General features: G+C 52.2%; 1 protein-coding gene across 3 annotated transcripts; it reads right to left on the reverse strand.

The window, feature by feature from the left end:
* Nucleotides 1-329: 329 nt before the first annotated feature.
* On the reverse strand, nt 330-10,443 carry Ddx56 (DEAD-box helicase 56). 3 transcript variants are annotated; one of them, NM_001414989.1, is given in 14 exon segments: nt 330-2,263; nt 2,552-2,625; nt 4,585-4,690; nt 5,460-5,549; nt 5,764-5,837; nt 6,540-6,634; nt 6,725-6,838; nt 7,415-7,534; nt 8,276-8,520; nt 8,997-9,087; nt 9,178-9,348; nt 9,495-9,655; nt 10,117-10,278; nt 10,359-10,441. In NM_001414989.1, coding segments are annotated over 14 exon segments (1,641 nt in total). In that variant the 5' UTR covers nt 10,419-10,441; the 3' UTR covers nt 330-2,185.
* Nucleotides 10,444-11,693: the final 1,250 nt, after the last annotated feature.

The raw sequence follows: 11,693 nt of genomic DNA on the forward strand, positions 1-11,693 counted from the left end.
CAAATGCAAGGCCCTGGGTTCGGTCCCCAGCTCTGAAAAAAAAAAAGACAATGAATTCCCCATACTCTCCTTATTTAGACAGAAAACATAACATTTTCTCCACAGCCTAAGTCATTTCATCTAAAGAGTAGGACCTGTTGCAGCTAGCAGAGGCATGGATCACTCAAGTCCTCGGGTCACATTTGCAGGAACGGGTGGCGTACGGGCAGAACCCCCAGAACACTAGCTACTGTGGCAGACAACCCACAGAGCTGGTCTTGTATGGCTGACCAAGCCAGACTCCAACCCCCTCCCAGCCCCACCCGCTGTGTGACCTCATCTTTACTGAGTTGCTTTAATTTTCAATTTATTTATGGGGCATGGGGGCACAAATGCCATAGCACATATGTGGAGGTCAGAAAACTTGTAGCAATCAGTTCTTTCCTTCTAACACAGGGGTCCTAAAAACTGACCTTAGTTCATACACCTTATAGGCAAGCACCTTTACCTGCTGAGCCATCACGCCAGTCCCACTGAGCTGGTTTAAGCCTCAGCTACCCCAGCTAGAGCACGAGAACCGCCTCCCAAGGGCTGCTCTAAGTTGCAAGGAAAACGTGCGTGTGACCTTTGCCACACTCCCCGCCACAGCTCTGGTCCTATGCCTTGGTGACTTTATACCAGCTTCATCGTCCCACAGGAACCCTCACCAGGGAAACCCGATCTCTCCATTGGGTGAAGGTTCTGGGGCACATGTCCTCACCATGGTAACTAAAGTGACAGAACCACAGGCAATGCTACAGGAACAGCAGGCATGGATGCAACATTCACCTCGGGGCACTCGACTGTCCGGGGCTGTCACAAGGCAGGACGGAAAAGGCCAGCGACTGCTCTTTGCTTGCGTGTGCTGGTACATGCTGTCATGCCCGCGAGGTCACAGGCTGAGACCAGGGTCTTCCTCCATTGCTCTCCATCTTAGCTTTTAGGACGCGGTCTTTCCCTGAACCTAGAGCTTCCTGTTTGGGCCACACAGCCTAGCTAGCAAGTTCCTTTAGCTCTCCCTGCCCACAAGGCACACAATGGAATTGGAGATGCGGGCTGCCACTCAGCTTTAATTTGGATGCTGCGGCTGCAAATGCTGGCCCTCACTACTTGCATAGCAAACGCTTTATCTACAACCATTTCCCAGCCCCAGGGTTGTTCTTGATCTCCAGCTCCAGGACCTTTTCTCAGTACAACTGAGCACAGGTCTATACCACTGTGGACATCAAGGCTCTGGAATCTATCTATCCACTCACAATCCCTGTCTTCCCAGGTGACAGACTCCAGCTTTCTGAAGACCCTTGGAGTTAAGATAAAGAAACCCCAAGTCTCAGATCCTGTCACTAAGCCACACACCCTAACTATAACCAGAGCCTCACCAGATGTGACAGTTCTCCCACCCTCCACTGTCTCTTCCCACCCCAGCCTCGCCTTACCTCGCCTGATAAGAACTGACAGGCAGACAGCCGTGGGTCACACTGTGGTACCCGGGTCAGGTAGGAGGATGCGGAGAATCACCTGCTCTGAATGAACACTCCCGTAGCCAGGGCTCAGGCTGGGACACGGAGGAAGGGTCTCATGGCGTGCACTCCCTATACTACCACTTGTGCTTCTGAGACAAACACACTGTCCCGCTCCTTCACCTAGGAAGGGACACGAGCGCCTCGTCTCCCAGGGCTTAGTCACCTTTTCTCTGAATGGGAACATGCATGTGCTGGTGAGATGCAGGCTTAGGGTCTGACTTAGAAGAAGAGAAGCCCACCTGTCAGCTGGTCTACATCAGTAGAACTCAATACAGGGCTCTGGGTCAGCCCCAGCCCCACACTGGACCAGCAGAACCAGGACACCTGGCCTCTGCGTGCCAGCGGCGGCACTGCACGCAGCAGCAGAGCCAGACAGGATCGCCTTTTCGAAGTCTGCCAGCTCTGGAGATATGGGAAAGCAGTTTCTTCCCACAGTCCAGAGGGTCACAGCCTGGAGCAGACGGAATCTTTATTCTGCTAACGGACATGGCAGCCCAGCAGTGCCAAGGTGACGGGGTGTCCAAAGCTGCTTCCTCAAAGCAGTCTGTCCAAACAGCAAGCACCAGAATGTGCCCACAAGGAGTGGGCAGCCCAGTCCACACAGGCCAGGATGCCCAATTCAGTGTCCCCAGGCTCAGGCAACCTCAAGAAGGCTTTGCTGTGGGTTTAGGCTTCTTCCCCCTGTGCTTGAAGTCACGCAGCGGGTTCTGGGTCTTCACCTTCTACAAGGGCAGAGTCGAAAGTCAGTTTGGGGAATCAGTCAGACGGTCCCAGCAGAGTGAGCAGTGCTGGCACCTGATCAAATCCCGTGCCACAAGCCAGAAACAGCCAGCGGCTGCAGACAACGTGAGGGAGACCACTGATGGCAGAACAGGGCCTTCAGGCATCTGTAGGGAATACCACAACCCCACACCCACTCCTGGGAGTCCTTTCCCTCCCTCAGACCGCTGAAGGTGAGTGAAGGGCAAGGCGGAAAGGAACCCTGCTACCAGGAATGGCAGGAGACATACCTTAGCCTTTCTAGAGAAGGGCATCTTTCTCCGTTTCTTTCGAGGATGTACAAGGCCACGAAGAGCGGCAGGAACTGGAAGAGAGGCTGGACTTCAGGGATAGCCTCAGCTATTCAGCTGTAGCTTTGGCTACACAGCTCTGTCTACTCCGGGAGCCTGGCTTCCAGTGTTGGCCCACTCCCTTCTCAGCCTACCCTGTACACCTACAGCACGGACTCCAATCCAGCCCAGCAGCCGTGGTGCACACCTTTAATCCCAGCACTCAGAGGCAGAGGCAGGAGGATCTGAGTTCAAGGCCAGCCTGGTCTACAGAGTGGGTTTTAGGACAGCCAGGGCTACACAGAGAAACCCTGTGTCAAAAAGCCATAAAGAAAGTAAAGAGTTGGGGGGCGTGGACAGAAGGCAGAGGAGTATCCAGTACTCATTTATTACACGTGCACAGATGAAAGATTAAAGTTAGCTCCATAGGCTCCCACTGCCTATCTGAGTCATCTCTGTAGTATTTAGTGAAAGGACACAAAACAAGGAAAGAGAGGGGCTGCAGAGATGGCTCAGTGGTTAAGAGCACTGGCTGCTCTTCCAGAGGTCCCCAGTTCAATTCCCAGAAACCACTCGGTGGCTCACAGCCATCTGTAATGGGATCTGATGCCCTCTTCTGGTACGTCTGAAGACAGCAACATATAAATGAAATAGAGAATCTATGACATATTCAGCAGCAGCAGAGCATGTGTATAGCACAGAGGGGTGGGGGGGATGACACCTTTAAGGATGAGGCATTAAAAAGAGAGAATTCAAGGGTTGGGGATTTGGCTCAGTGGTAGAGCGCTTGCCTAGCAAGCACAAGGCCCTGGGTACAGTCCCCAGCTCTGGGGGGGGGGGGGGGGGGGGGATTCAGAGGGTGGTTACTGCCCCTCCCCTCCCCTCTATATCTACCAGAACTTCAAGATCTCGAGATCCCAGCCTCACAGCACCCACTTCAACCCCATCAGGACAGGCCACATCTAACCCTTCACGCCTCCCCTGGCCACGCTCTTAGTGAGCGACTTGGCTCTTAGCAGGTGCTTTAGGCCGAAGGGAGCCTCCCAGCATTTCTGACACAGACCAAGGGTGATCTTCTCTGGCTCACTGTCCCTCAGCACCTGCCTCCAGCCCTTTCCTGGGCCCTTTCACACTTGCACCTCTTCTGCCCTAGTATGTCCCTTCCTTACCTTCCTGTCATCTTTTTTGTTTTGTTTTTTTTTTTTCTCTACATAGCCCTGGCTGCTGTGAAACTTGATCTGTAGACCAGGCTGGCCTCAAACTCACACAGATCGGCCTGTCTCTGCCCCTGGGTGTTGGGATTTCCCAGCCCTGCCTGTCACTCCCAAGGCAGCAACATGGCATCAGCAAACTGACTGCACTCCAGGCAGGCAAGACCAGGAATGGTGGAAGTCCTGCGGTAACTGCCCAGCCACCTCCTCATCAACTCTTCTCCTATTCGTTTATTGTAAGCATAGAAGGCATGGATACTCATTACCAAAATATCCCAAACTAGACATCCAAAGGGATCTCAGCACCTTCTTGAGAGGAGAAGGACCAGCTAACTCCAACAGCTACCCTTCCACCCTTGGCTCGGTGTATCTCCCTCATCTGCTCCCATCTACGAACCACGGAGGCTTCAGCTTGGTGCCTGCCAATGTGGAGTACTCTCCAGAACAAGGGTCCTGAACCCAGGACTCTCCCTTAAATGTGCTCAATCTCTTGAGAAGACAGGAAGTCAGTCACGGGCTCATTTTCCTACTCAACCAAACCCTGGAATATGCCACCAACTCTGCATAACCAGTTTCCTCACCTCCACAGCTCAGCAGAGCTACCAGGAGGAGGACAGGCCGGGTCTGTCTGCATGAGGTACACGGTGCAGTTGTTTCTGTCCACACTTGCTGTGCTGCCTGGGTCCCTAGGCCCTCTCACATACAAGCTTCCCCAGCATCAAGCACAGGGACTGGTGGGGCTAAGCCATTTCCCCCAGTCCCCTGACCCTCAGCAACACTCACCCAAGTAGTCGGGGACATTGCCCAAATGAGGCTTCACCACTGCCGGGTGCAAGGGCAGGTCATGGCGTAGCAGCTGGAGGTCCCTGGGGTTGTCTTCAAAGTATGTCTGACAGGAAGAGAGCACGAGGCTTAAGATGCACAAAAAGTGTCACCGTGAAGTTTGCCTACCACTTTGTTCTTCATCCTTGATAGCCACAGCCTAGGACAAACAGGACAGGCTTCTCATGGCTTGCACATCTGCCCTCTGCTGGGCAAGCAAGGCACTGCATGCTGTGGCAGAGCCAGATGATGCTACCTTCTGGAAATCTCTACTCTGGAGGCTTTGGAATGCGGTCCCTTCTCACCCGCCAGAGTTTCACAACTTGGGGCAGCTAGAACCTTTATTCACTCACTGATGCTAGACTTCTGAGTCTCCAAAGTGGATACAAGGAGATCCCCTGTACAAGGACATGTCTGCCTCCTTCTCTAAGACACGAACAGAGGCACTCTGAATCGCCTGAGGTTAGTTATCGCCTTACAGACTGCTCCTCATCAACACCAGCAGACATGGTTCCCATGTCTGTGCAACATCTAGGGATGGCTTGGACATCCTAAGGACCCTCGCACGGACCCTCCGGGGCTTCCAAATAGTGTGGTAATGATTCTTATGGTGGTCCTAATAGTGTTGTCTGTACATACACCACTACATGCTTACTGTAATTAATACCAAGTGCACACTGGGAAGTTGTGTCTACCATCCTCCCCGCACAACAGTTGCCTTCCAGCTGGCTTCCTGCCTCCCCCTGCCAAAGGCCGGCACACCATTCAGCTCTCTGCTTCTTACCACTCAGAGCTTAGCCAGCTGCTCAAAGTGACAGCCCCAAGCTTGCCCTCACCTTGAGCTTCTCTGAGTGCAGAAGCTCCTCCTTGATCTCCTTCAGCCTTGCCTCTCGAATGGCCTGCTTCGTCACAGAGCGCATGGCATCCTGTGGGTACAGCGGGGGTAAGATGGCCTCATACCCCAGTGCTCAGCAACGGGGTATCAACCCATTTCTCTTCCTTTTTTCTTTTTCTTTTTTTGGAGCTGGGGACCGAACCCAGGGCCTTGTGCTTGCTAGGCAAGCGCTCTACCACTGAGCTAAATCCCCAACACCATCAACCCATTTCTCAATCACCCTCCTCCCCACCTGCCAGGCTCACCCTGCATCGATAGCGAAAGCTTTCAATCTCCTCCATCTGGAACTGGTAGGGAAGCAGGATGGGGGCCTGGCCCTCTGGGGAGAAGACAGCAGTGAGGGCTGAGGGCAGGGCCCGCGTAAGGCTGTTCCCTGAAACACTACTCAGCACCACTCTACTCGGATCTAAGAGCAGCTCCCGAGATGCCTAGGTCAGGGCTGTGTGTGCTTGCCAACGTGCCATCGTAGCCTCAGGCTCACAGCCCACCGCCCGCATGGCTGCTGTGGCCACGAGACCCCCCATGACGATGGCTGCTGCCTACAGACAAGGCACACTTCACCCACTCAAAGCGCCTGAGTCCAGACAGCAGAGTATCTACCACCCCTTTAAAAAAATTCTTAAGGGGCTGGAGAGATGGCTCAGCGATTAAGAGCACCAACTGCTCTTCCAGAAGTCCTGAGTTCAAATCCCAGCAACCACATGGTGGCTCACACCCATCTGTAATGGGATCAGATGCCCTCTTCTGGTGTGTCTGAAGACAGCCACAGTATACTCATACATAAAATATTTTTTAAAAGGAAAAAGAAAAAAGAAAGGGTAGCAAGTGCTCTTAACCACAGATCCACCTCTTGAGCCCTATTCTTTGACTTATAAATAGCAAAAAAAAAAGGCTCTTGCTATGGACCCCAGGCTAGCCTCAAACTGTCAATCATCCTGTCTCACACCTGGGTTCTGCCATGACAGATGTGCAGGGAGAAGCCTGGCTGCTAGACTCCTAGTCATAGGGCAAGGGCTCTTACCTCCACTGAGAAGCTCCTCAATCTTTCCCAAAGAAGACTGTTCCGTGGGCAGCACGAAGGTCAGAACTATGCCTGGGTTGTTGGCTCGAGCTGTCCTGTAGTGGGAGAAGGCCAGGCATGTATCGCTAGCCTGCAGGGTCTGTCCTTCTGCACTCCCCAGCTTGCCCCACACCCCATCCTCCTACCTGCCAGCTCGGTGGACATAGGCTTCTGCAGTGGGAGGAAGGTCAAAATTCAGGACGGCAGACACATGGTGGAAGTCTATGCCCCGGGCCACACCTGACTCAGGATCAGATGCCCTGAGAAAATAACCTAGTATCAGACAGGTACTTCTCTCTAGGAAGTTGTTCTCACCTATTACCTCTGAACCATCCCCTCTAAGCAGAGCTGAAAGCCCACCAAACTATCGGACGTTAGAATCACTCCGGGAGCTGGGGTGTTGGTGGGTCGCCTGGAGTTCTGACATGTGGCCACACCCACGCCCTGACCTCAGCCCTGGGCAACAGCAGAACACACTGACCCATTAAACCACCTCCAGGACCCTGGACTCTTCAAGCAGGCAACACCTAAACAGTGTCCCCTTTCCCCTCAGACGCACATTCTCTGCTCATCGTGGCCACATGTCCAGGACTGCCTGGACCATCTCCCATACACGTCGGCTCACCCATGGCCAGCCTGCACATGCGGGAATCGCACCCTCTACCACCCTACTTCTCTGTCCAAGAAACTAAGCAAGGGCCTGTGGGGCTGCCAGGTATATCCATCAAGAATATCTGGCACCCCACTCACTCTATGCATTTTGGCTTAGGTCTTACGGATGCTGTAAAACAGTCCTCTTGGGGGGGAAGGCCGGGAAGAGAGAACCTTGGACTCACTTGTCTCCTTTGGACCCACGGCCTTGCCGCTTGGCTTTGACTTGGGGTCCCAGGATTTCTGCGTCTGTGGCTATGACGCAATCATACAAGCCTTGGTTGAACTGTGAGATGATGTGGCACCTGCAATCCAAGCGCAATGATGAGCGTGACAGGCACGAGACTCTTCCCAATCCAAATCACCCTAACCACCATCCCTCCCTATTCCCTCCTCTTTATCTCCTTCATCGTCTCCAGACCTGTGCCTCAGCTTCCTCTGGAAAAATAAAGCAATGAGCTGGAGAGATGGCTCAATGACTAAATGCACCGCTGCTCTCCAGACAGCCTAGTTTCTAGTCCCGGCACCAACATGGCACCTAATACTTGTCTGTCACTCCAGTTTCAGGGGATCCAACACCCTTTATGGCCTCTATAGGCATCTGGTATGCACTATGTAAGCAATAAAACACCCATACACATAATAATATGTAATTTTCTTTCTTTCTTTTTTAACAGTGCAGCAGTTAAGTATTTCAGAGTTGTCATTAAACTGAGAGTCTGGCCCCCAGGAAAGAGGGGCCAGGTGTATGTAAGTCAGTGGTTGTGCGCTTTTCTAGCACAAACATGGCTCTGCGTTCAATCCCTCACACTGCAAAGAGGCAGAGGAGCAGAGAAAAAAGAAGACCAAGCCGTGTGAGGCGGCCCACAAATTTAATCTCAGCACTTAGGAAGCTGAGGCAGGAGGACTGCTGTAAGTTCAAGGCCACCTTAGGCTACTACAAATACGGCATAAAACCCATCTGGTAAAAAAGGAAAGAACCAACTGGGTTCTCCTTCCATGTTTCTTCTCAGCTTATCTGTTTAAAGACACAGCTCACAGCAGACCTGGAGCGCAGTGGGAGTTCTCCATTGAGCACGCAGGAGGGAATGCTGAACTGCTCCAGGAAAAGACGGAGCCGGTAACCTCTCTCTAGAGTGTTGACAAAGAGAAGCGCTTTGCCCCGGATCAGGGACAGCTTGAGCAGAGCGTATAGCAGCAAGAACTTGTCTTCCTCAGTCTCACAGACCACCTGAAACTGCTGGAGCTGATCTGGCCCCGGCAGCTGGGACTCCTGTAACTTGAGAGTAACCTAGGAAAAGGACAGACCTGTGATCAAGAGAGAGAACCAGTCCTATGGCCTGCCCCACCAACCAAAGCACCTGCATTAGTGCAGAACAGACGTGCCTTTAAGGATTTCTGGTGTATGTGCCCTAACTATTGGCATATAGAGACACACTGCAGGTACAGCATCTGTGTACACCGCAAAGACAAACATCGGGAGGTGACAGGACACAGTACAGAAGTCCTGCACAAAGGTTCTGAAACTGAAATGGACACAAGAGAACTCTGGTCTTAGAAGACACTGACCTTCCAGGGAAAGCACAGTTTGGACTCGGGAAACCTATAAATATATAATGACTTTAAGTGACTTCCTTTCGGTGACTAAGAATTAGGAATGACACGCCCAATAATAACAGTCCCTCCTCAAGCGCCAGCAGTTTCCTCTGAGAAGGATGGACAAGTCTCTGAGTGTCTCAGTTCTGGATGCTTCTCGGCACCTCTTACCGGGTTATGTAGCACTAGCTCCTTCAGGGTTTGCACATCCTCATTGAAAGTGGCCGACATGAGAAAAGCCTGGTAAATCCGAGGCAAGTGACTGAAAGGGAGAGCAAGGCCTGATCAGGCTCCAGCCCACCCAAGTCTAGACCCCTGCGGGTGTTAAGAGCCACTTCCGTTTCTTCCTTACCAGAGAAGACTCTTGAGTTCATCCTCAAAGCCAAAGGAAAAAAGAAGGTCAGCTTCGTCCACTACCAGCAGCTCCAGAGAGTCCCGGAGTTTCAAGTTTTTCTGCTGCAAGTGGTTTAATATCCGGGATGGGGTCCCCACCACCACATCGGGCTTCTCCATCAACACAGCTCTGCAGGTAGCAAGTTTTGGGTGGCAAGAATTGAGCAGCTAGAACCTCACCCTGGCAGACCTACCTGCCCTGCCTAGCCACTCACAGCGCCAAGGCCACATCTTTGCATAGTGTTGTTCCTTTAGAGGCCTGCTGCTTTCACCCACCTCTGAGAAGCTGAGTCTTCAGCGGCTGAGACATTAGCCACTCTCACATCGCGAGCACAGTAGGAGGCCAGCTGCTGGATCATGGACTGGGCCTGCCTTGCCAGCTCCTTAGTAGGAACAAGGACAAGGCCCCTCACAGCTTGTTCCATTACGGGACCTGTCTGTAAGAGCATGGATTAAAGACTGTGCAAAGTACTGGGTTTGCCCGATGTTTTTCTCCACTTCTTCCAAACACTCAGAGCCATGCACTACAACACAATCACCTAGCTGTGTTCTGATAAACTCTTAACTCTGCCCACCTCACAACACAGCACGCAGAACTTTCCCAGGCACTGAAATTTAGAACTAACCTACCGCATGCCTGAAATTATTAGAGCCCTCTCTAGATAAAAATAGTTTACTCGAAATTACAACGGGTTGGTGGTAGTGGCATCAACGCCTGGGTTGAGAGGCAAGTAACCCTAACTCCAGCTCAGAGATTATACTGCAAATAGACCAGGGTTCTCTAGGGTCCGCCTAACACAGATAAAGGACCGATAGGAACCTTGGCACAGATGGGCACTTCCCTCCCTAGTCTTTTGGAGCTTCCTGCCTCAGACCCACTGCTCCTCTCGCTACCCACCGCCTTCTTGTGGAGAAGCAACTGCAGCATCGGAATAGCATAAGCTGCGGTCTTCCCGGAGCCTGTGCGGGCGCGGGCCAGGAGGTCCTTCCCCTCCAGCGCCAGAGGTATGGCTTTTTCCTGGATTAGCGTAGGTCGTGACCAGCCCAAGTCGGTGACAGCCTAAGAAGGAAGAGGATGCGACTCAAGCGGCGCGGAGGACAGCGGCACGCCAGGTCCCAGCTCCACAGCCTTCCCCATACCTGCAGGAGCCGGGGATCCAGCCCCATGTGTTCAAAACCCAGCTCTTCTTGGTCCTCCATGGCGTGACTTCCACGCTGACAGTGCGCACGCGTAGGGCGGGACAAGTCAATAACCAATCAACTCTGGAGGATACGTCACTTCCTGGAAGTTTTTCTTCCGGGAGGTCCGACGTTTCCACCAACTTGTGCTTCTGGCTGTGCGCAGGCGCGTTCTTCAATGTTGCCTCTCCAACCCCCTCCGAATTGTGGGTTCCTCCTCCCCGGCGCCCCACAAAGCCTTCCCTGATCCAAAAAGTGACGTGGACAGGACTCTGCCTGCTTTGTTATGGTTAGGATCCGATCGCGTTTTGGCTAAGGGGAGGCAGCCGCCACTTAGGCACATGCGCAGAATAATTCGGGTTTTGTGGGTAACCAGAGAGGCAAATCTCACTGGGCAGAAATTGCGGCAAAAGTTGCTAACTTAAGGTAAATGTTATATCAGGCCTCCAGCTACTATGAAGATTTTTTGCAGGGCCACCGCCACACACCCTGCAATCCTTCACAGCTCGCAGAAGAGCCGAGTTGACCCGACCCCTTCCTGGGACCATCTTTCTCAGAAAACCAAAACCAGAAGGGCTGCAGTCAGACGGTGTTAACGCACGCTAATTCTTCTCATTATTCCATTCTTCCATAATTCCTTACCAAGGAATGTCCTTGGAACTTTTCCTGCTATTTTTTGAGACGTGGCCTCACTAAATAAGTGGCTGGCCTGGAACTTAGTAGGTAGACCAGACTGGTTTTGAACTCAAAAGATTCGCCTGACTTAGCCTCCCGAGTGCTGGGATTAAAGGCATGCGCTACCACTCTTCCTTGGGACCTCTTAAAACACCTTCTAAAACCAGAAACAGTGTCTCCACGTCTAGTTATGTGATGTCAGACGACCTTGGGCCCATTTTTTTCTGGGCACAACCCCTTCACAAGAGTCCTTAAAAGAACTCTTCTTCCTCCCCAGCGGAGCAGAATGATGCCCTTCACCTTGCTACTCTACCTCTCTAATAAACAGCTTGCCTAAAGGTCACTTGATCTGGTCACCTAAAGCTAAAAGTTTGTTCTTAAGCCATTCTGGTAACTATTGTTAGGACAAGACTAGAAAAGAGATTAGTGGGGGCTAAGAACATTTACCCACCGGGTCTTATTTATAGTGACCATCTCTTAAGAAAGGGAAAGTGGGCTGAGTTGAAGGAAAGACCAATGAAGGGTCTTAAACCGGCTCAAGGCAGAGCGCTTTCCTACCATGCAAAGTGGGAGACTTAAGGTGGGGTTAGAAGCCTAACTCTAAGGGGTTGGGGATTTAGC

Source organism: Rattus norvegicus, chromosome 14 (genome assembly GCF_021556685.1).
Source record: "Rattus norvegicus strain SHRSP/BbbUtx chromosome 14, alternate assembly SHRSP_T2T, whole genome shotgun sequence".
Taxonomy (NCBI): Eukaryota; Metazoa; Chordata; class Mammalia; order Rodentia; family Muridae; genus Rattus; species Rattus norvegicus.